We start from the raw sequence: 24,455 nt of genomic DNA on the forward strand, positions 1-24,455 counted from the left end.
GCAGCTCGTGGCCAGGGGCGGGTAGGCGCTAACAGAGCAGTATGGCGGACGATGGAGACAGTTCGAGCGGACCAGTTGACACAAGCGGCGGGCAGGGGGCAGCGGATGAGTCGGACGGGCTCGGGCTCGGCGGGATGTTGCTGAATCTCAGTATTTTGGTTGTGGTGGTGGCGGTCTGCGTGGCGGTGTACCGGCGGTGGGGCAGGCGGCTCGGCTCCGACGCGGCCCAGGGCGACGAGGCCTCGGCGCTTCCCAAGATGAGGAGACGGGACTTCACTTTGGAGCAGTTGCGGGAGTACGACGGACTCCAGAACCCCCGCATTCTGATGGCGGTCAACATGAAAGTTTTCGACGTTACCAGCGGCAAAAAGTTTTACGGAAAAGGTGAGTCGGGGGAGCCTGTCAGTGGGCTGTTGTTGGCGGACATGCCTCCTCTTGTGGGGAGTTTGTCCCGGACAAAAAATTGGGCGCAAACCGACCGTTGAGGTTAGCTTAGCCTGGCTTTGTCTGTGTTTTTGAATGGGGCTAGCTGTTAGCCGGCTAGCATGGCAGCACGTCAGCTTCAGGGTAATGTGTGCTATGGCTTCGTTTACTTTTTTAACACTCACGGCCCTCATACTTGGCTCTTGTCTGGGTTAAAGTTGTGCAAACTGGGCTGGAGTGCAGAATTTTATCCAGCTCATCCCGCTAACTGTTAGCATGCTAGCTTGTTGACGTGCACAGACACTGCACTGTCTGGGTGTCTGGTCTGGTCTGATCCCGCCGCTTGTTTACACTGATTGGATTCGTTATGCATGTATTTAACGAACTTTGCATGAGATTTTAAAGCAGATTAGTAGTTTCCCTTTGCATTTATGTTGCTGGGAATCAGACGTTTGCAGCTGGACATTGAGGAAAATCAGATGTAGCAGTAAATAAACAAAAATATGACCGGCCATTAGACAGGGGTTATCAGTACTTTAAAGAGTTTTTATGGCTCAGAGTTGAAGTTATCCTGATATACAGCATTTCCTCTGCCTTGGCTTACTCTTCCTTCAACTCTGTAATAAACTATAATTATTCAGACTCACTCCCAGAGGTCTCATATGTCAGAGCTGCTCTTCCCCACCTCCATCCAGTACCGAGCCAAGTAGGCCTGAATGTAGCTCAGCAGATTGTGATACACACTTTTAGACTCCCTGATGTTGGCCTGGCCATATATTAACATATCAGCTCAGTTTTAAACCGTCCTGATGGCTGCATGTGTTCACCTGATATATAACCTGGTGTGTTTTATGTATGTTGTTACTGCATGTGTGGACTTCTGAATTTGTTTTCCCACCCAAGTGGGTGAATAAAGCATCTACCTAAAATCCAAAGTGGTTAATCTGAATAGAAATTTGCACAAAAGTAGGTAATAATATCATGAATCAAATGTATCAAACACTTTAGTGCAAAGTGCAAACTGTGTTGTTGCAACTTGTAAGACGCACTATTCAACTGTCATTATATTTGACGTGTCGCAGTGATGACTAAGTAAATGAAAAGTAATCAGAGTCAGAAAACTTTATTGATCCCTGGAGCAAAGAGCTTATGTTACAACAGTCTGGCTCAGTGCAATAAAGTACTTTGCGTACTTTGAGTATTTCCATTCTCTGCAGCTTTATACTCCTACTGCTCTACTACATTTTGGAGGGAAATTTTGTACTTTTCATTTTACTTCATTTACAAGTTGAAGATTCAAATAACATAAAATTCATCCAGTAGAGCATGACATATTAAGTGAACAGTGTATACAGTAACTAAAATCAGCACTGTCATTAGCAGCTGCAGCATTAAAGATGAACACATTAATGCACAAGTGAGTATGATCCATAATGAGTATGCACTTTAACTTTTAGTACTTTAAGTAACTTTGTGGCCATTTAAGAGTTGAATGCAGGGATTTTACTTCTAAGAAAAGAGAAATTACTCTAGTAAAAGACCTGAGTACGTTGTCCACAACTCCACAAATAGAAAGAACACTAGTTTTATAACTTTATTTGTAAAGCTGCTTTCCAAACAAGAGGTACAAGGTGTTGTATGTTGCATAAATTGTAAAGTAGAGTGTTAATACTTATGTAATAATGATGCAAGTCAAGTTTTTCCATCATTGCAACACTCTGCTCCAGCACATTGAGTGTTTTTTCACAGCATCTAAGCCAAAAGAAAAGGGAAAAAACCTGTTTTCCAGTCAGTTCTGGTGAGTTCAGACCCATTCACCATGGTTTAACAAATTATGTTTATTCATTTCTTATTTTTTAAGACACTAAAATGTCCAAGATTATTCCAGAATATCGTGTCCGCCTCAACAATGACCTTTTTGTTTCTACAGCTACAACCTGTGTATTATTTTTAACAATTATTGTATGATACTAAATAGTCAAAACTTAAGTGAAAGTGCACCGTTTTTAGTCAGATAACATCAAACCTCAAACCCTGATACTAACCACAGCATTTAACCACTCAGATACAGAAAGAAAACCATGTATGTAAAAGTACTGAAAATATGTATTTTGTTCTGCAGTGGTCAAATGAATGAGCTGCGAGTGGATTAGAATATGATTGAACAAGATAAAGGTAGGAAGATACAGTACTATATCAATATTGTACCTTTGAGCAGGAAAGATTACACATAGAGGCTTACACTGTCGCTCCCAGAGCCACAGATATTGCAAATAAGGAAGAGAAACTGTTACTGCACATGAAAAAATCTCATTATTATGATAAATGTTAGAGATGGAGGTTTTTACAGGTGATAAATGGAGGAGTTGTAGGTTTTAAGCAGCAGCGAGGAAGGATTTCTGTACTTTTCAGTGTTTTCTCTTCAGTCTAAATGACCTGCTTTTTCCAACCACAACACCGTAGAGCTGCTCATTAACATTATCTACACAATTATACAATCAATAGTGAAAATAGGAGCCAGTTGCAGCGTTGTGTTACTGATGAGAGGAGGGACAGTCCGACTGCAGCTGTCAATGACAGCTGACCGCTTTTCAGACATTACTCAGACACAGACGTGTGATTTCTCTTTATATATCATGATTCATAATAGAAATGATAAAAATGGCTCCAATAATAGCTCTTACAATAACATAACAGTATGTAGGCCTGCTGCAGACTGTTTTATCTTTAAAATGCTTGTCCTTAAGTTGTGCAACTCAACAGCACATCTAATCTTTATGGTGATAAGAATTCTTTGCTTCATGGACTCGTAGATTTTTTTTTTGGCCCCCTACTCTGTTTGTTGCACAATTAAAACAAGTTAACCTGAGGGCTGGCAGAGTTTCTCACATGGCGGTCAGATGATGTTCCACTGGAAGATGACGAGACATTTAGAACATGGAGACAACGGCAGAGGCCAAGAGTGCAGTTTGGGTTATCGATTCTGAAATTTGTCTAAATGAATCACATTATTGCTCTCCAGTATCTTCTTCTAAATGTGCTTTAGTCACATTTTAACTGTAAAATGATCCAAATAACTGTAGTAAAATACACTTATTATGGTATCAATGACCGAGCCAGTTCCATTTACATAAATTAATTTCACAGTATACATGTCTGTTTATCATTTATCTGGATGTAAAAAGCTGGAATAATTAGTCGTTAGTGTATGACTGTTATCTTTAGGGTCTATAAATGACAAATACAAGGCAAAAGTAGTGAAAAGAAAAAAAAACACACGGAATACACGCATAAACATGATTTAATATTCGTCCACTGCAAACATAGATTCATATATGATGCACTTCAGGACTTTAATAAGCAAAGACATTGGGACAAACGTATAAAACCTATTCTTAGCACATATGACACTTCGCCTGAACTCAGCTTATTTAAGAGTTAAGTATTCATGAAATACCATCATGATGATACCTACAAGTCTGAGTGTTTTATAATAGAACTTCATAATAAGTTACTTCTAAATGTCACCGTGTACAATCATATAATCATAAACACAAGTGGCCGCAATTAAGTTAAATACAAATATGCACACATGAACACAACAGCTTTTCATGTTTTATTGATTAATAAAGAATCGACCACCTTCGCAATGCTTAACCTGTTGTTTATTGCAATATTATCCATGAAAATAGCACTTACTTGAGAAGTTAAAATAAATATATGATTTCTTGTCTGCTTCTTTGTTGTACTTTGAGTAACCTGAACACTTTAGGACAAACATAAGACATTTTGGTGCAGCTGCAATGTTGTGTTGTTGTTGTTTTTTTTCACAATAGCAAAGCTGATGAGTTAATTGGTAAAATGTCCAACAGTATCTTTAACTATGAAATGAAGTTGTTACAGATTGAATCGTGTTTTGGACAAGGCTTGAGTTTACATTTTACAAGCAGGACGCGTTCACTTCTTTGTGATTTCTGTAACGTATATAGCCTCTAGTTTCAGCAGGCCCGCAATTTTTGTTGCGCCTTACCGCGCAATGACTATGAATTCTAGTCTAGTTTAATTTGCTGACATTAACAGTAGGGATGGGGAGATTATCCGATACGTACCGATACACCGACACGATCTGAGTGCACCGGTAGAGGAGCTGTGAGCGAATGAAAATTTTGGAATCATATCGAGATGCATCGGTTATTGAATGTTTGTATCAATAAAATTCAATCCATTCGATAGAATATATTTTTACTTGTCATTTAAATGTGTTACTGTTTATTTGGGTTAGGGCTGCACGATATCGGAAAAAATTGACATTGCGATGATTTTTTTTTTTTTTTTTAACCCTACGATATATATTGCCATATGAAGAAATACTCAGGAGGATATAATAGCTGTGTGGTGCCGACGTAAATGGTCAAACAAATTAGTTGTATTACCTCCCGTTGTGGCGACAGGTGTAAGGCACTATCAACACAGAACACGTGTTTCAGTATCATCCTTCTTGTAGCCAAAATAATTCCAGATAACTGACGTTGCTTTTCTTATTGGCACCGAGCCTTAGTTTTCGGTGATTTTCTCTTGTTTGTTGCTAATTTTTTAATGTTCTCACCAGTGACTCACTCCATGTGCAGAGGGCGTGGTCTGCTTCGGCAAACTGATTAAGAATTATTGTGATTGGTGGATGGCTGTGCGCAGTGTGTGTCAGGTACCCAGGGTGAAATTAGATGAGAACACATTGAGTTCATTTGCCTCTTACATTGCAGGACCTGCCATGTGACTATTGCGCACACGTACATTGCGATGACAATGCTCAAACGATATATTGTGCAGCTCTAATTTGGTTGAAGTTTCTCCCTTCTGAAGACCACGGATTCGCAGACGTGTACACTGCACACTACAGTATGAGCTCCGGAGATGCACTGTGACACGTGCGCCGCCGATGAATACTACATTATGTGTTTGAGTGTGTGGCTATACAGTCATGTGGAAAAAGTTAGGATGCCCCCCCTTTTACATCTTAGTTTTCCTCACCATATCTAAATATCTGGGATTTTAATCTTTATTTTAACTCCACTAAAATGTAGAGAAAATATACAGGGTGGGGAAGCAAAATTTACAATATTTTGAGGCAGGGATTGAAAGACAGTGTATGACCAATTAGTTTATTGAAAGTCATGAGAATTTATTTGCCACAAGAAAATTGACATAATAGAAAATGTTTTTATTCTATGTGTCCTCCTTCTTTCTCAATAACTGCCTTCACACGCTTCCTGAAACTTGCGCAAGTGTTCCTCAAATATTCGGGTGACAACTTCTCCCATTCTTCTTTAATAGTATCTTCCAGACTTTCTCGTAATAGTTTTGCTCATAGTCATTCTCTTCTTTACATTATAAACAGTCTTTATGGACACTCCAACTGTTGTTGAAATCTCCTTTGGTGTGACGAGTGCATTCAGCAAATCACACACTCTTTGACGTTTGCTTTCCTGATTACTCATATAGGCAAAAGTTTCTGAAAAGGTATGGATAATAGTGTTAGGTATGATTATGACATCAATATATGTTTGGTTTCAAAACAATTGACGTAGTGCCTGCTGAGAAAAAACAACTAAATGTTCATTGTAAATTTTGCTTCCCCACCCTGTACTTAAAAAGAAGAAATTTAAAATGTGTTGGTCAGGATATGTTCAGTCAGTCCAGCTTGGATTTACAAGGCTGACAATTAATACTGAACAAACAAGAACTCAAACTTTGAATTATGAAAGAGCTGCAGCATCTGAAACCGACCACAATGAACAATTGACAGATTAACAGAACCACAGTGCTTCAGTTTCAGACTCACAGTTTGTCATGTCTTTTATGGATTGGGATTGTCTCTGTCAACTCACCATATATTTTTATTAGTTAGTGTTGTTTTTAATTAATTTATTTTTTTAATCAATTACTCGAAATTCCAGGCAATCCCATGTGGGGTCTCGACCCAAAGGCTGAAAAACACTGGTCTAATGAAAATGTTAAGGTGACAGTGTATTTATTGTATATTCACGTCTAGGGGTGTGTATTGACCAGAATCTGGCAATACGATACAAATCACAATACTAGGATCACGATATATCATGATACTGTTAAAAAGGCATTTTTGTTTTTCTTTTTTTAAATGATTATTTCCTTGAAGAATTGAATTACACCAGTAATATGCACAAATACTAAACACTCTTTTATTTGATCAGAACAGGATCTACTGTTATATCACAAAATTTTCCTGTGTTCAAACTTAAATTATGTTTTACAGACATCACAGTTTAAAATCCTGCTCAAATGTTCATATTCTATTAGTTCATAGCTAACATAAATAAAATAATTAAATAAATGAGTGTTAAATAATATTAAATAAAACATAAACGAAAAAGAAAACCAAAAAAAACCTGAAATGAACATCCACAATATCTGCATTTGAAAAAATACCTAAAAATATCGATACAGTACTTTTTAATATCGATACAGTATTGTGAAATGAAATATCACAAAATATTGCCGAACCAATATTTTCTTACACCCCTAATCATGTCTTAACCTCAACATCAGATGGAAGTTTTGACAGGAAACTAAACTGTTATTTCACTCTTTTCAAATCCACCAGACTCACACATCAGAACACAGGAGCCGCTCATCTATCACTTATTGATCAGTTTGATTGTTAGTTTTGATCCAGACAAACTCTCATCTAATCAAACCAACGAAGTGATCGATGTAACGGTGGAACAACATCCATGTTCCAGGAGGAAAGTTTCTGTTTTTGTTGGAGTCCCGGTGCTTCTTGGAGAGGACAGAATGTTTCAGTATGCTTTAGTTCCCCGTTGGACAGACCTGTCTGGTGGCAAGTTAAAGCAGTGAAAATATTCTAAATATAGTGTACGCTTAAACAATTTTTTTAAGATTCCTAAAATACCTCATGCTGCTGCTGCTGTGTCAGTGCTCCTGTTGTGCCTGGAGGCTCGGGTCGCATTGACCGCCATCTGCTCCAGGTAAAACATTGACTATGACTCTGAGGCCCGTACAACCCACACATTAAACCCCTGAACTCCACCTAAAACCACTTTCCTCCTCACGCCTTCGCTTCACAGTAAACATACCCCCATCTCTTTGATTGTGGCGCTTTGCTGAATCATCATCATCTGTTTTTCTTTACCTTTGTGCGGTGTTCAGATTTTTGTTATTCAGCCAGTGTTCATGGATCCGGCGGACCCGCTGCATTTGTGGGTTTTTTATTCAACACAGTCAAACGATTTTATGGTTAAAATACTCAACAGATGTTTACTTCATCCCAGTTACAAGCAACATTAAAAGCATATATGTTTAATATTTGCCTTTGCTAGATCACGTTTATGAATTAACCCTTAGAGGTCTGAGCCTATTTTGGCCGTTTGAGTACTTTTGATTTTGCCTTTATATACTATATAAAGAAATGTTTATTTTACCCATGTTTGGTATCTTTTTTTCAGCATAACTTCATCCATCTCATCAGCCTAATATTTTTTCACTTTAATCTACTATATCAACACAAAAGGCCAAAAAACACGAAAAATATAAAATCCGATTTGAAAAATTTATATAATTTATTGCATGAATAACAAAGATGCTTAACGAACCTTTTCAAAGACTTTAAAAGTGAATATTGGTTCCAAATATTAGGTATATAAAATCAAAATTGTAATAAATTAAAACTATACTCAGATGTTTGACATAAAAGCAGATCTTTGCATAGGCGTTTTCTCCCCCCACTCACCCACCCCCAGTCCTCCCGGTTTCCGCATCTGGTTCAGGTGGGGGTCATCCTCACCCTTACATGTAATGCTAATGCAGTCTGTGGATTAGAATCCAGTCAGTTTTTTTCCGTTTTGAAAAAGGACAAAAAATGACAAAGATATAGTAAAAAATATAACGCCCGTCCCACCTCATTTTCATACTTTTATTCACGTTTGTTTGTTCCATTTTCAAACCGTCATATCTCCAGTTGTATTTACTCTATCAACATCAAATAAAAAGTGGGAGAGTGTTTCAAGTCCGCACTTTTGAATGCATTTGCCCCCAGTGGTCTCCGTGACCTATGACGTGTTGAAAATGTCATGTGATTCAGTCAGGGCGCTGTGACCTTGGACCCCTAAGGGTTAAAGGGCTGCTCATTTTTAGTTGTTTTTTTTCTGTTTGTTTGTTTAGTTTATTTTATAAAATGGAATATAATCAAGATATGAGAGGAAAAATTCAATTTAAAAAAATTACTCATCATTTTTCTTTAAGTAAAAATTGAAAATGGGTCCCACAGACCCAAACACCATACAAGGGTGAAGTAAAACCAAAGCGTGTCTGATCATTTTGGAGCCAGAACCTCTCGCAGTATGAGAACTATAAGACATTAGATGTGGAGCAGCAAATGTCACATGACGCTGGTTCCAGTTTATCGCTGCAGGGTTTGGCTGTTGCTCGACTGGATCATTAGGCCCTTTCCTACCAAAAGGCCCAGGAACTTTATTACCAGGAACTTATTTACCAGGAACTTTTGGGGGTAAAAGAGTTCCTGGTAACTGCGTTTCCACCGCACCCAAAAGTTCAGGGTAATTTATTCAAATCAGGTTGATGATGTATGAGGGAGCAGTAACAGAACATGTCGTCCAGTTCATGTCCATTCACAAACTGACCTCTAGTTCAATAAAATGACACAGTACTGAAGTGGACAGTTTGGGTTTAACATTTTACTGGTTGAATCACTTAATCCATCTGGAATACATTTTAAATGAAGTTAACCATCATTACATATCCTTAATTTGTATTTAAAAATGGCAGAACATGTATTTTCAACTTCTCATTCCTTAAACTAAATCACATCTAACTTTATGTGTAATGGATGGTTCTGTTTCATTTCTGTTGTTTTACAGATATAGTCCAGGTTCAACCCTAAAGTCAGACAGATTTACTCAAATGCCTGCATTTAATTTGACTGCATATTACTGATAAAAGTACTTATACTCTACTCATATTTTGATGCCTTGTAAATGAACAGACAGTATGAGGTTAGATTTTTTTTTTTTTTTTTTAAATTAAAATTTGAAACAAAACAAAGGTGCCTTGAGATTAAAGGGAAATAAACATGTGTGAAAGGTTCAGGCTTTTGGACCAGTGTGTGGTCCAGCTGGTCCAGGACCAGTGTGTGGTCCAGCTAGTCCAGGACAGCTGGTCTGGAACTCCATGGTCCCGGTCCCTTTTTCTCTTTCCTACAGGAAAAGTAATAAAAATGCTAAAATCAATAACAGAACACATGATGACAGATTCCTACCAGTGTGATGTGACATGTGTGACCCGGGCTGTTGTAAACAGCCGTGGATGATGGACCAGCGCACAAACGAGCCACAGGTTCAGAAAAAGAGGCGAGTCTGTCCAGTCCAGTTCAGGTGGAAATCACAATTCATAAAGAATAAATCCGTGTTCAGCTCACAGCGACAACACAAATACATCCAGCTCTGTGATTTAGGTTTAGTGTCAGACTGTTGACCAGTTAGCATTAGCATTAGGTTAACCGGACTTCACTTTTGACTAAACAGCTGATGCCTCTGACTACTGTAACAGCAGGGAACCAATTAAACAGGGAATATTTCTGTCATATACATACCATTGGTTTGTTTGACAGTCGGATCCACTGCGACCGTTGTGGTCCTTTAGTTTCTTTTAATCCTGCATAAGTTTCTTCTTCTTTTCTCGTATTTCTTTAGGCGTGTGTCTTATATTTGGCTCCAACAGCTTTTACTCGCTCGTTTCGTGTCAGCGATTCAAAGTCCATCTGAATTTCCTCGTCGTCCATCCACTTGTTGTAGCTTCTCTTTTGGTCCATTTTCCGAATTATCAAAATACAAAGCTTGTGGAAATTAAATGAGTTAAATATTGGCGGCTGAGCAGAATGCGGAAATGCTGCTAGTCTAGTCCACCACTCAGTGTTCTGCAGCACACAGCCCTGCCTCTTAAAGTTCCTGGTAAACTGGAGAGTACTGCCTCCCTACCAGGAACTTCTTCGGGGTAAATTCGGGGCCGGGGGAAAGTCATTTACCCGGGTAATTTTCGGTGGAAATGCACCAGGAACTTTGAAAGTTTAGGGTAATACAGAAAGTTCCTGCAAAAGTTCCTGCGGTGGGAAAGGGCCTATTGTGTGTTTGTAGCGTCTTTTTTCCTCAGTATTTTGTGATATTTGAGACTCTGTTAAACCTGCTCAGAGGGCAGGAGTCAGCATGAGGCCTCATTAAAGATTGAAGATGCCTTTTAGAATGATGCTCTGATGTTATGGTTTTAAACCTGAATGGAGCTGGACCAGTTCACAATCTTTTCAGAGGCATCATTCAGTTTCATTGGGGTAAAAAAAAAAAAATCTATAACACTCTGACCTTACCACCATTACTACTACTAGTGTTGAGTTTTGGGTTGTTCGTAGCATTAATCTTGCTTCATTTATAGTGATGGTTTAGTGTTCAGTATGTCCATTTTAAGCAGCAGAGTTTGTGTACACGTTCTGTTTCTGCTGAAGAAATAATGACTGAAATGACGACTTAAATCAACGAAGATTCAAAGTATTTCTGTGTGTTTCTGGTCTGACCTTTGATCTCTGATGTACCTGAAAACCAGGGTCAGATCTGGACAAATCAGGACATAGATTCTGTGATTAATGGGAAACAATGAAAAAAGGAGAATGTGGACTAGTTTTTATTTCATTAGTTGACTAATATTTATCTATTGTCAAAATATTGCCACAATACCGGTGGAAAAACAAGCAAGATTCCGACAAAAAAAACCCCAACAAAGAACGATCTCACAGAGCTTAGTCATCCAGGGACACAATATGCTAGCTTAGCAATGTTAATGCTAACTGTTTCAGAGGTTTTAGATGCTGTCGGGTCCCAGTATTTTCCCTAAGTTTATGGAAGGCATGCGTGCACGGGTGTGGAATTTAGAGATCCTCCTGCAAGAATATTTAACATTTTCTAATTAAAAATAAAATCTAAAAAACTGTTGTAGCTATTGTCAAAATGTTGCAGTAATATTTATGTAAAAGCAAGCTAGATGACAACAAAAAAAAGCCATTTCACAGAGCCTCGTCCTTCAGTGACACATGCCAGTATAGCAATATTAATGCTGTGTTCCAGAGGTTTAAATGCTGCCGAAGTAGTTTCCCTTAGTTTGTGGAAGGCATGGGTGCACGGGTGTAGAATTTAGAGGTCCTCCTGCAAGAATATTTTACATTTTCTAATAAAAAAACTAACATGTAAAAATCTGTCGTAGCTATTGTCAAAATATTGCAGTAATATTGGTGCAAAATCGTGTAAAAACAAGCTAGATGCTGACAGAAAGACCATTTCACAGAGCCTAGTCCTCCAGGACCCAGAGAAAACTTGTTATAATATGGTCATAACTCAACTACATTATATGAGATGTGAGAAAATAGTGACTCAGATCATGTTTTGTGATTTTAACCCCAAAAGATTCTCATGATAACGTTTACCAAATAGCCAGTCCTTCTGACCCTGGTTTCAGTGAATCGCTGCAGGGTTGGGCTGTTGTTTTACTGGATCTGACTCATTTTGTTCCTATTTTCTAATGATTGACATGTTGTGAAATCTGCACTAATCTGACGCTTCATCAAACACAACACTCTGTTTAAACTTGTCTGTTGTGGTTTTTTTTGTTTTGTTTTTTTTGTCCTTCAGATGGCCCTTACGGCATTTTCGCAGGCCGGGACGCTTCTAGGGGCCTGGCCACGTTCTGCCTGGAGAAAGACGCTCTGAGGGACGAGTACGACGACCTGTCAGACCTCAATGCTGTACAGATGGAGAGTGTGAGGGAGTGGGAGATGCAGTTCATGGGTAAGAAATACATACATGTATATATGCACTCCTGAGGTTATGGACCGGGTTCAGACTTCACAGACACGCGACAGTCGAGCACCTAAAGCATGAAAACACAACGGCACGAGTTTCCCTTGTTTTATTTTGAGCCGTTAAACTTAATAAGAACATCCGCTGCTTTATTACACATCTACCGACATAATTACACTTATTGAATCAGGACGAAGCCGTACACAGTGTGATTAACGTCACATTTAAAGCTCAGAGGCAGCGCACAAACAAGCGTCTATAATCACACATGTTCTGCGATTTAATTATGTCCAAGAAAAGGTAATTAAAGAGGGGTGAGCCGCACATCTGCCTCTGCCAGTGGAGAAAACCGAAAAGAAACCAGACACAGTAGGAAAGTAACGTTTGTTTAGTTCAGTACGTTTTCACAGAGCGAGACTACGTGCTTTTAGGTTGGATTTAATGAGGAGCATCTTCATTTGTCGCCTTAGTGTAGTTTTAACGATGCAACTAATAAACATTTTCATTCTCAATTAATCTGCTGATTACTTTGAGGATTAGTCGTTTGAGCCGTAAAATGTCAAAAATGTCCACTAGTGTTTCTCAAATGTGTTTCATCCACAGCCAGAAGATATTCAATTTATTTAATAGAGATTCTAAAAAATACTGTCGTTTCTGATTAATTTAGTAGTTGAAATATTGAACTTATCATTTAATGTTTAATGCTTTATTTATTATTAAAAACTCTGTTTATTTATTTGGTCTTGTTTTCGTTTTTACTTAATTTCAACATCTCAACGTCTCCCAAATCCCACTTAATTTTACAATTTTTTTGGCTCTTTGAAGCACATGATGCTGCGTTTTTGACTAAAAGTTCTACAGAAATAAATGAACTTAAAACATCAGAGCACTGAAACAGTAAAACAACCATAGGACGGTAAAAAAAAACACAACATAAATCACAATCCACGTCAATAATGTGCTTCACTAAAGGGAAAAACCAGGCCAAAACATCTGCGTGGAGAAATGAGACAGTAACACAAAACCATAAAGTTACAGTGCAATGCATTATGGGTCGACGTTAAGAATAAACCAAATGAATCCACAGGCCTGAAATCAGAAAACTCATAACACATATAAGTGTATCTGTACGTAAGCGCGGTGCAGTTAAACTAAAATTTGCTCTGGTGACAGATATGGAAGTCAGCCAAACTAAAAATATCTGCTGCTGCCACATCTGCTGAAAAACAGTTAGAGCAGGAAACACAGAAATTGGAGGGAACGAAGACGCCTTTTAGTGACTGTTGACACGCACGACAAATCCATGGATCACAAACGACCTCGAAACACGATCCACTTCCACAGCAGAGTTTTATTATAAAGTCTGGGTTTGATATGAGTATAAGCAGGTCAGAATGTCCCTTCAAAAAAAATGTGGATAACCTGAAAAACCTGAAATTTATTACAAAAACAATATTATGCCTCAGGTTATCATTTATACATGTATAATACATGTAGATAACAGTGGATCTGCAAATACACAAAACAGACACAATGTTGTCAGAATTTGGAACCATAATGAGTTGGACACGCTTGTCTGTTAACCCTTAGGGGTCTGAGACTATTTTGGCTGTTTTTGATTACTTTTGATTTTGCCTTTATATACTATATAAAGAAATGTTTACTATACCCATGTTTGGTATTGTTTTTTGTTTATTTGTTTTTTTCAGCACAACTTCATCTATCTCATCTGCCGATTATTTTTTCACTTTAACCTACTATATCAATATAAAAAGCCAAAAAATACACTAAAAAATATAAAATCCGATTCGAAAAATGTATGTAATTTATTGCATAAATACCACAAAGATGCTTAATGAACCTTTTTAGAGACTTTAAAAAGGAATATTGGTTCCAAATATTAGGTATATAAAATCTAAATTGTAATAAATTAAAACTATACTCAAATATTTGACATAAAAGCATATCTTTACATAGGCGTTTTCTCAACCCCCCCCCGTCCTCTCGGTTTCCACATCCGGTTCAGGTGGGGAGTCATCCTCACCCTTATCTGTCATGCTAATGCAGTCTGTGGATTAGAATCTGCAGATTCGGTCAGTTTTTTCCATTTTGAAAAAGGATAAAAAAAAAAATGATGAAGCTATGGTCAGAAATATAACGTCCCCCCACCTCATTTTCATACTTTTACTTGCGTTTGTTTTCTCCGGTTTCTAAACGTCATATCTCTGGTTGTATTTGCTCTATCAACATCAAATGAGTGTCAAAATCTAATAAATAAAAAATAAAAGTCAAAAAAAGTGAGTGTTTCAAGTAGGGCTGTGCAATTAATCGAAATTCAATTACGATTTCGATTATTACATGCAATGATTACAAAAATTATGTAATCGAGAAAAAACGATTATTAATTTTGAGTTTTAATTCACGCACACGCAAGCTACCATGAGCTGCTCTGCCCCGCCCCCCTCTAAGCTACTGCTGCCTGCTAGCCGGCAGGTCCACCCCAAGAGTAAAGTTGTACCTAGCGGTCTGGAAAGATGGCAGGAGAATCACAGCAGAAGTGCTTGGTAAACAAAAAAGGCAAGTCAAATTCAATTTTATGGAATCACTTTGGGTTTGATGAAGAAGAAGAAGAGCAAAAACGCATCACGTGCAAAAAGTGTTTCGTAGTTGTGTCCACACCGACTGGTAACACAGCAAACCTTTTTAACCATCTAAAGTTTAACCACCGCCACCTTTATCATAATCTTATGTTTGTTTTGCTACAGTTCTATGGCAAGGCTATAGCAGTTTAATTACAGTGCACTCTTTGTTTACAAAAGGAAACATACTTGAATTTACAGTATACTTATTTGCATTCAAAGATTTTTTTGTTTCGTACAAAAGTGAACATACTTTGTTTTAGTGGTTAAAAGCTTATTTATGTTTAAAGAATACATGTTACATTGTTTTGCAAGAAAAAAAATAAACAACTTTAAGGTTAACAAATAATCGTTGTTAATAATCGTGATTTCAATTATTGCTAAAATAATCGTGATTATTTTTTTTTCTATAATCGAGCAGCCCTAGTTTCAAGCCTGCACTTCTGAATGCAATTCTCCCCATTGGTCTGCGTGACCGACTTCTGACGCTATGACGTGTTGAAAATGTCGTGTGATTCAGTCAAGGGGCCGTGACCGTGGACCCCTTAGGGTTAATGTTTTCAGTATCTTTTTTTTTTTTTTTTTTTTTTTTTTAAACACATATGCATCCTGTGGACCAGATTGGAACCTTTAGCGGGCCGGTTTTGGCCCACGGGTTGTATGTTTGACACCCATGCTCTTCACAGTTCTGCAAAGACACCATTCATACAGAAACTCCCACAATAGGATTAATTTAAAGAACTTGACAAACATCCCAGACAGTTTTTTTTTTTTTTTTTTTTCACTTTAGTTTTTATTGAAATTTTATAAAAACATAGTCACCAAAAACAACAAAAAAGATCAAACCTTGCTTGGGTACACTACACGACACTACATTCACATTATTCAGTCCTTCCACCATTCTGAGTTCTGTAATCAGTCCATTTACTCCATTTTTTGTCCATTTGTGCTTCTTGTAGTCACAGTTTGTGAGTTATTTTTTCCATTGTATATATTCATTCAATAATTATGATCCATTGGTCCCAGTTCCTTGTAATAGCTTTTTTTTGCAAGCCACTAAAAGTACCATAACCAAGTATATGTCATTTCCCACTACATTTCCATCAGACAAGTTACACAAATACAGTCCATCACAGCACATTGGAATTATCCCAGAGAGTTTTTATCCCTGTTTAGACCGATGGTAGATGATATCAGACCTCTTTTAGAGTATCACCAACAAAATATGGAGATAATGTTGGATAATCAAATAATAATTCTATCAAATTAACGCTATGAATACAAACCAGTCAGTGTCATTACCAGTGAAGTCTTGTAATTGTGTCAGAGGTAAGGGGGTGTTTTGCTGAAGGTTATTCCAGGTATGTTTTAACTGTAGGTGAAGGAATTTCCCCTGTGGTGGTTTTTGGGTCGTTTCATTTGTGTGATATGTGGTTTTACGTCAGTGCTTGTACTGAAACCAGTTCAGAGTTTCATAATGAACTGAAGATATTTTTTGTGTTTCAGATAATTTTTTAGTGCAAAGCCTTTTAGTACAGACTTGAGATCCCCTGATTGGTACAGTATGCTTCATTTTTGATATCAACACAACAAACACATTCAGAAATGAAAAGAAAACAACATTGATAAAGTGAGGAAAAAAGGAGGCAGAAAAACAAAAACGCAATTTGACATCTCATTTTGTTCCTGTTTTGTGATGTTTGAGCTGCTGTGAAACCTGCACTAAGCTAATCTAACACCTCATTAAGCATGACACTCGATACAGCTCTGTATAATATCGCTTCTGTTCTGCATATTTCACTGTCGATAATAGTTAAATTACATCCTGAAAGCTTAAAAACAAAAGCTCTAGATGTCCACTGGAGTCTAGTTTCAACCATCAGATCTGGGGAAAATCCTATATTCCATTTTGATGCTTTCCACATTCACAAAACGGCTACATCTGCGCCTTCTAACGGCCTTGGTAAACACCCAGAATGCAACGCTCTCTGTAAAATACCGCAATCACACCGGAACTCAGTGGATCTGGAGCGTTTTCCTCATCATCTTAGTCATTTATTTCATGCCGAAACCTGTATGATTCCTCTGAAAAGCGGCTCAGATGACAAATGAATATAACAGTTCTGTGGGAAACAATGCCAGTTGTGTTGCCTCATGGCAAATTAGACGCAACAACAGCAGACTTTCACCCCCCAGTTCCAGAGTTTTTACACTTTTACCACTAGTTTAAAAAAAAACCTCATCTACAAAAGCCTCAGCTATGTTTTCATGTCTGTTTTGTGTCTGATTCCATGCTGTTAGCATCACTGTGATCTAAAAGTGTCATTTTTATTTTAACTCAAGACAACTTTATTTATGTGGCACCTTTAATATAAACATACGTTAAAACACTCATTATATAGCGAAATTAAAATGATACATGATATTGAAGCCAGAATAGCCAATAACACTGGTCAACAACAAATTTATTATTTAAGTTTTTTGAGCTGATTTAGGATAATTTTGGTGTGCTGAATCCAAAAATCACATTAATTTTGCTCAATCAGGTCAACTTTCTGAACTATGCTACATATTGGCTTTTTAACATTTTTGCTTACATTTATGGGCATTTTCACATCATATGATACAAAATTCTTTCATATTTCTTGCAATAAACGAGTTCTGAAGATTTTACTTCTGCCAATTTATGATTAATGTTTTTTTTTAATATTACAGGTGAATCTAGGCTTCGACTAGAAGATCTTGCAAAAATAAGCCTGACGTATTCTGCTACATGTGCAGTGAATACACCATTGTATCTAACAAGAATCCTGTTAGAAAATGATTTTTTTTTCTCTGAAAACCTATTTTGGGTGAGAACTATATAAAAAAAATCAACTGATAAAGTCACAAAAACGTAATCAATTTTGTGAGAAGATCAAATTTTTCAAAATCAAATTAGCAAAAAAAACTGACCTGATTGAGAAAAACAGATGTCATTTTTGGATTTAGTGGTGCAAAATGGTCCTAATTCAGTTGAAAAAACCTAGACAACTTGCAAAAAACATTTTTTTGTAACCCAGTGTAATTACAACAAGAAGAAAATTAATGACAATAACAGCAACACAATACTGAAAATGAATAACATTCAATATACAGGGTTCGTACGGGTGTTTGAAATCCTTGAAAATGCTTGAATTTCAATGTTGTGTTTTCAAGGTGTGAAAAGTGCTTGAAATTCTAACTCTGTGATGTGATTAATTAATTTTTAATGTTAACTCTGCCAGGTTAGATTTCAAGCCAAAGTTACTTACAGAGGTGATACTTTTTAAAATATATATATATTTTATTGATTTTCCATTTTAATGACCATAGGATCATAAACACAACAATATAACACTCTAAACAAACAAAAAAAAAAACCCTTCTAACCCCCCTCTTCCCACCCTCAATAAGATCTACGGTGAATAAAATAAAATATTGATAGTATCAGAACATTAATATGCATACAGACACATATATTCAGAGAGGTGATACATTTAGAAAAATAAAACTTGGACATAAAAGAAAATTAGCGGGTGTTCTCAGGTCGACTCCAGGTACGTTTTTATTTCGATCTGTGTCTCAGTGCGAGTGTGTCTGAAGAGCACCAAGTGGCTTGGATAAAACTTTGTGTTCTCCTTTCATTTCTAAATTTTCCGCTAGTATGAAACATAATTTTAGATGTTTATAGCATAATACAATGTACATCATTGTGATAAAAAGTGAAAAAAAACCCATCATAAGTATGTATATTCCTATAGATATGTATTTGACCTCAGCAACAGTGTATTAGGCAGCGAGCCGTGCACCCGTGATTTGCACAGTTAATTTTTGAAAACCATGTCCAAAAAAATTCTCAAACCCGTGATAATTATCAATGTATTTTTCTCTTTTGGCGAATCATCAATTAACTCAAGGGTCTCTGGACGTGTCCGCGCATCCTGATGACAAGTGTGGTTTAAGATGATGTGGCAGCAGACGGAGCCTCGCTGAAACTGTTTCAGTTAGTGTGCAAAGAGCAGATGTCAAAGTAATACTGTGAAGTCAATGGTGTTAAAGCACATGGAAAACCAAAGTTATCAGACACAATACAAACAGAATTTTTCGGCAATAGTGTCATTAAATTTGGTGTACCTTCGGTGCAGGTAGAGACGGTAAAAATGGGCTTCGACGTGAATTTCTTGCAAACAGGAAGTGTTTGCATGAAAGAAAACATATCACCACGTTTCTATTGGTGGAAAAGTGCATGACATGGACCAATCAGAGACATCTATACTGTGATGTGCATAATCTAACTTTTATACCTAGTCGTAGGGCTGCTCGATTATAGAAAAAAAAAAAAAATCACGATTATTTTAGCAATAATTGAAATCACGATTATTAAAAATTATTATTTGTTAACCTTAAAGTTGTTTATTTTTTTCTTGTAAAATAATGTAAAATATACTCTTTAAACATAAATAAAGCTTTTAACCACTAAAACAAAGTATGTTCACTTTTGTACGAAACAAAAAAATCTTTGAATGCAAGTAAGTGTACTGTAAATTCAAGTATGTTTCCTTTTGTAAATAAATAGTGCACTGTAATTAAACTGCTATAGACTTGCCATAGAACTGTAGCAATTTAAAAAAAAAAAAAAAAAGCTCACGTAAACTGCAAATTATAAATTCAAGTATGTTCAATGTAGTATGAAACATAGTAAATTCAGTGGCTTGCCATGAGGTTTCAGTTAAGGCCTTCTGTTTACATCAGCCATCTAGAATACGTACGTTAGGGTTATACGGGTTAGGTTAGGTTAATACAGGAGTTGCAGCGTAAAGAGAAACTGAAGATTGCATTGCGGACGAAGTTGTTTTTATGCGTTTTAGTTTTTCATAAGATTATGATAACAGTGGCGGTGGTTCAACTTTAGATGGTTGAAAAGGTTTGTTGTGTTAGCAGTCGATGCGGACACAACTACGAAACACTTTTTGCACGTGATGTGTTTTTGCTCTTCGTCTTCTTCATCAAACCCAAAGTGATTCCATACAATTGAATTTGACTTGCCTTTTTTGTTTACCAAGCACTTCTGCTGTGATTCTCCTGCTATTTTTCCAGACCGCTAGGTACAACTTTCCTCTTGGGGTGGACCTGCCGGCTAGCAGGCAGCAGTAGCTTAGAGGGGGGCGAGGCAGAGCAGCTCATGGTAGCTTGCGTGCGCGTGAATTAAAACAACTCAAAATTAATAATCGTTTTTTCTCAATTACATAATTTTTGTAATCGTTGCGTGTAATAATCAAAATCGTAATTGAATTTCGATTAATTGCACAGCCCTACCTAATCGTCTTTATCTTACATCAATTTCGACTTAATTTGTAATTGCAGTCACTGAAAAGTAACTAGAATTTATTTATTTTCCCCTATTATTTTGTTGTTTTCATTATTTAATTATTTATTTCTAAACTATTTTGTACATTCGTACATGGCTGAATAAATGTACTAAGCTGTTAAAATGTTGTTTGTGTAATGAACAGGATCTGACAATACATTCCACAATGCACATTGCTTTTGCACCGGAATATTTTTACACACCCTGTTCCTCCATCTCTGCCTAATGCTCTGCCCAGTGGTATGGCGCTGTGCTGGAAAAATTTTAAGCCTTATATGGTGTTTGGGTGTGTGGGACCCGTTTTCATTTTTCATTAGAAGACAAATGATGAGTAATTATTTTGTTTTGAGTTTTTTCCCCTCCATACCTTGATTATATTACATTTTATTTAAAAAAAGAAGACTAAAAAAAAATGAGTGGCACTTTAATTCATAAATGTGATCTAACAAAGGCAAATATTAAACATACATGGTTTTTATGTTGGTTGTAATTGGGATGAAGTAAACATCTGTTGAGTATTTTAACATAAAATTGTTTGATTATGTTGAATTAAAAACCCATAAATGCAGCAGGTCCACCACACCCACGAACACTGGCTGAATAACAAAAATCTGAACACTACATAAGGGTTAAAGTGACCCTTAAAAGAGCTTGAATTTGACCTTGAAATATGTGTACAACACCTGAATATGAATAATAATTGAAACAACTAGGGATAAAGAGAGTGTAAGATTAATGTTACAGGTTGTAACATAAATCCACAATTAATGGTGACATGTTTTCTTTGTTATTACTGGAAAATAAACACATTGACTGTTTTCCTTTATTCTTTTACACATCGGTTTATTTACTCTGAGAAAAGGTGTGAAAACAGTTGAAATGACCTTGGTGACCCTGCAGAATGTTCGTGATCCTGTTCCATAATGAAACCCCTGATGTAACGTCAGGCCTCCGCCGACTTAAATAACACGACTCTGGACACTTGATGCAAAAACCACATTTAAGGCTGCCAGAGCAGGCGGCTTTAAGGCAGGCGACCCCAAACGGCGACCGCCTTAAATTATGTAAGAGCATCAGTAAAAACACTCTCCGGGGACGTTCAGGAGGAAATGCACAACAAAATGAGTTTGAGGAAAGGCTGATCCGGGAGCAGAGCGTCCTCGAACGTCTGAAAAAGGACTGACGTTGGTTTCCTCAGAAGGATTAAAAACGTCAAAGTTCACATGTTCACGTCTGGATTATTCTCTCTTGTGAAAGTACAGTCGGTGCAGCTGTGAGTTATGAATTTTCGCCACTAATCTGGACGCATTAAATCAATCATTTTCAGCTAGAAAGCATCAGAAATCAAATTAACTCCACTGGGTTTTCGACTTTACTTGGTGATTCAGGGCTTGAAAATTCTTTTTGTCAAAGATCACATGCTCTGTCCATCTAAGTTCTCCAGGTTTACAGGTATTTCTGCTCCAAACATATTAACCCTTTCATGCATGAATTATGAGAACCTTAATCAAGATTTTTTTTTCCTGAGTGTTTTTATTCTTCTTTAGGCATGAAAAAGAAACAATGCGATTGAATTTTTTTTAAATCAACCAATTTTTCATGGAGTTACAAAAATGTCCACTCAGCTACACCATGAATTTTATTCTTGAAGCAAAGAAACATGTATTTAAAACCCAAAATCATGAAGTGATATGAAAACAGTGAAATGAAACCATGTTTAATGCAGCTAATCTGATGTTTTCTCACATTTTAACATATTCTAATACTAGTTATTACTCACTTCATGGAGATAATATGCAAAAAATAAATATTAATAATTGATATCCACTCAAGAACCAACCAAGAACAGCAAAGTTACAATAATGGTATGAATTGCAGTTCCTGAGATGATGCATAAGTGTCCACTGTGTTGGTTGATATGGGACTAAAACAACTAAACCCATGAATATACAAGTGTAAAGCTGTAGAGTAACTGTCCACTGTAGTGACCACTATGCATGAAAGGGTTAAAGAGCGGATTCTTGGTGCTTTAACCCTTTAACCCCTGACGTGTCTGTGGCGAGCACCCTGAATGTGTGATTTATTTTAAATATTCAAATTTAAATATTCAATATTCTTCTGGTTTGACAACAGAAGAGTCTGTTAAAATGTTGCTATTATGACAATTCTTCATACGTTTTTGTGTATTTGTGTCCCAAGGAAACAATATTCATCTTTGGGGTCTTGAGGACAAAAAAGTTTGTTATAGTAGCTTATTTTGTGTTTTCAGTGAAATTTGATAAAAGAGCAGCTTTCAGAAAAGTATCATTTATTAACCCTTTAACCCCTGACGTGTCTGTCGTGAGCATTCTGAATGTATGATTTATTTTAAATATTCCTAAAAACTCAACCTCAATAACAAAATTTTCTAATCGCGCTGATAGAATAGACCTTGTTCTTTCCATAGACATCTGAGCATGCTCAGTTCACCCCCCCCCCACACACACACACACATACACACACACTGCCTGTGGAATGGGGGGCAAAACACAGCAGTGAGACTCACTACAAAAATCGACGTTTTGGCTTTTTTTTTTTTTTTTTTTTTTAATACACCGTTGTCATTTTTTGTTTTTCCTGTCATTTCCTGTGTTGTCATGTTTTTCCTTTATTCTTTTTTTTTCTGTGTTTTTACTGAGTTTTGTCCGTGGAACTGCTTTTTGGAGTTCAACCAGGTGTCAAAAAGCAGCCGGACTCGTATAGAAAAGAAGAGCCCCAAAACAAAAACTACTGGGCCAAAAATTTAACACTGAATTTCCTTTTTCAGTGTTTAGTTGAAAGTGTTCCATAGCTTTATTTACACAGTTAATGTGTCATTAAAGGCCGATGAGGCGAAGGAAGAACATGCAACTAAAGTGATTTTTCTCCTCCGCTGCGTTCCTCATGCGACGGTGACATATCTGTTTTACTGTTAGATTAGAAGCTGTTGAACGTCTCTTTCTGACTCCGCTTCTTCCTCTGGTTCCAGAAAAATACGATTACGTGGGTCGGTTGCTGAAGCCCGGAGATGAGCCGTCGGAGTACACGGACGAGGAGGACATCAAGGACCATCTGAAACACGACTGAGTGGTTCCATCGCACCGACCAAAGCCAGGAGCCCCAAACAGCTGCGACAGCCCCCCCCCCAGACCAATACACCTCCTCCTCTTCCTCACGCATAAACCCTCCTGCCCCTTCCTCCTCCTCCTCCTCCTCCTCCTCCTCCTCCTGAACCTTCCCGGCGGCTGTTCTTGACGGACAGGACTCGGACCTCCCTCCCTCTTCAGCACCAACAGAACGAGGGCAGCGGTGCGTCTGGGGGCGGGGAGGTCAGGGAGAGGTCATGCCATTCGATGTATTCGCAAAAACACAAAATATATTTGTCATTTCTCCGTCAGGCGGGGAGGGTGGAGAATGCAGCTTGTTTTGTCAGATAATGGCGGCAGCGGCGGCTGAGCTGAACGCTGGGCGGTCGGAAACATCGATCAGAGATGATCAGCGGGGGCGGAATGGGGAAACAGATTTCTCTCTCTTTTTATCTTTGGTTTAGTCACAACTGCTTCAGCTTCGGACAGCTTATCAGTCAATCACTTCTGTTAATTTTTTTTTTTTTTTTCTTCATTTTTTTCTCGTTAAATCTCCTCGTCGTGGACAGAAGGCAGAGCTGTGGCCGAACCAAAGGCAAACGGTGGGCGTCGCATTTTCCTGTTGTGTTTGTAGTGTATGCACTACTAGTTTTCTCTGTTTGTCACCATGTGATTGTATTTGTTGAGTAGCATAGTGGGCGGGCGAAGGGGGTGGGTGGGAGGGAGGGTTTTTGGTTTTTTTTGTTTTTTTTTTTGTTTCTCAGACAGGATGGGCGGGGCTTGGGGGGGAGGGGGGTTAAAGGTCATTGCCATATGAAATCTGTTTTGAATCACATCAGACGGACTGAATCACTGATCGGGAAAACAAAGGGAAGGTGATAAGGCAGTCCTAATCAATCAATTGTTTACATGCCTCACAAGCCAGCTGCAAAGTCTGTAGATTCCCCTGAAAATGGTCCAAGTATTAATTGTGCCTTATTTTGTTCGTCGT

The 24,455-nt window shown here is 37.6% G+C and overlaps 1 protein-coding gene across 1 annotated transcript; it reads left to right on the forward strand.

Moving 5' to 3' along the window:
• On the forward strand, positions 1-24,178 carry pgrmc2 (progesterone receptor membrane component 2). Its single transcript, XM_030127624.1, has 3 exons — positions 1-384; positions 12,165-12,320; positions 23,368-24,178. The coding sequence occupies exons 1-3, from the start codon at positions 42-44 to the stop codon at positions 23,463-23,465; spliced, it is 597 nt and encodes a 198-aa protein (XP_029983484.1). The 5' UTR covers positions 1-41; the 3' UTR covers positions 23,466-24,178.
• Positions 24,179-24,455: the final 277 nt, after the last annotated feature.

This window comes from Sphaeramia orbicularis, chromosome 22 (assembly GCF_902148855.1).
Source record: "Sphaeramia orbicularis chromosome 22, fSphaOr1.1, whole genome shotgun sequence".
Lineage (NCBI taxonomy): Eukaryota > Metazoa > Chordata > Actinopteri > Kurtiformes > Apogonidae > Sphaeramia > Sphaeramia orbicularis.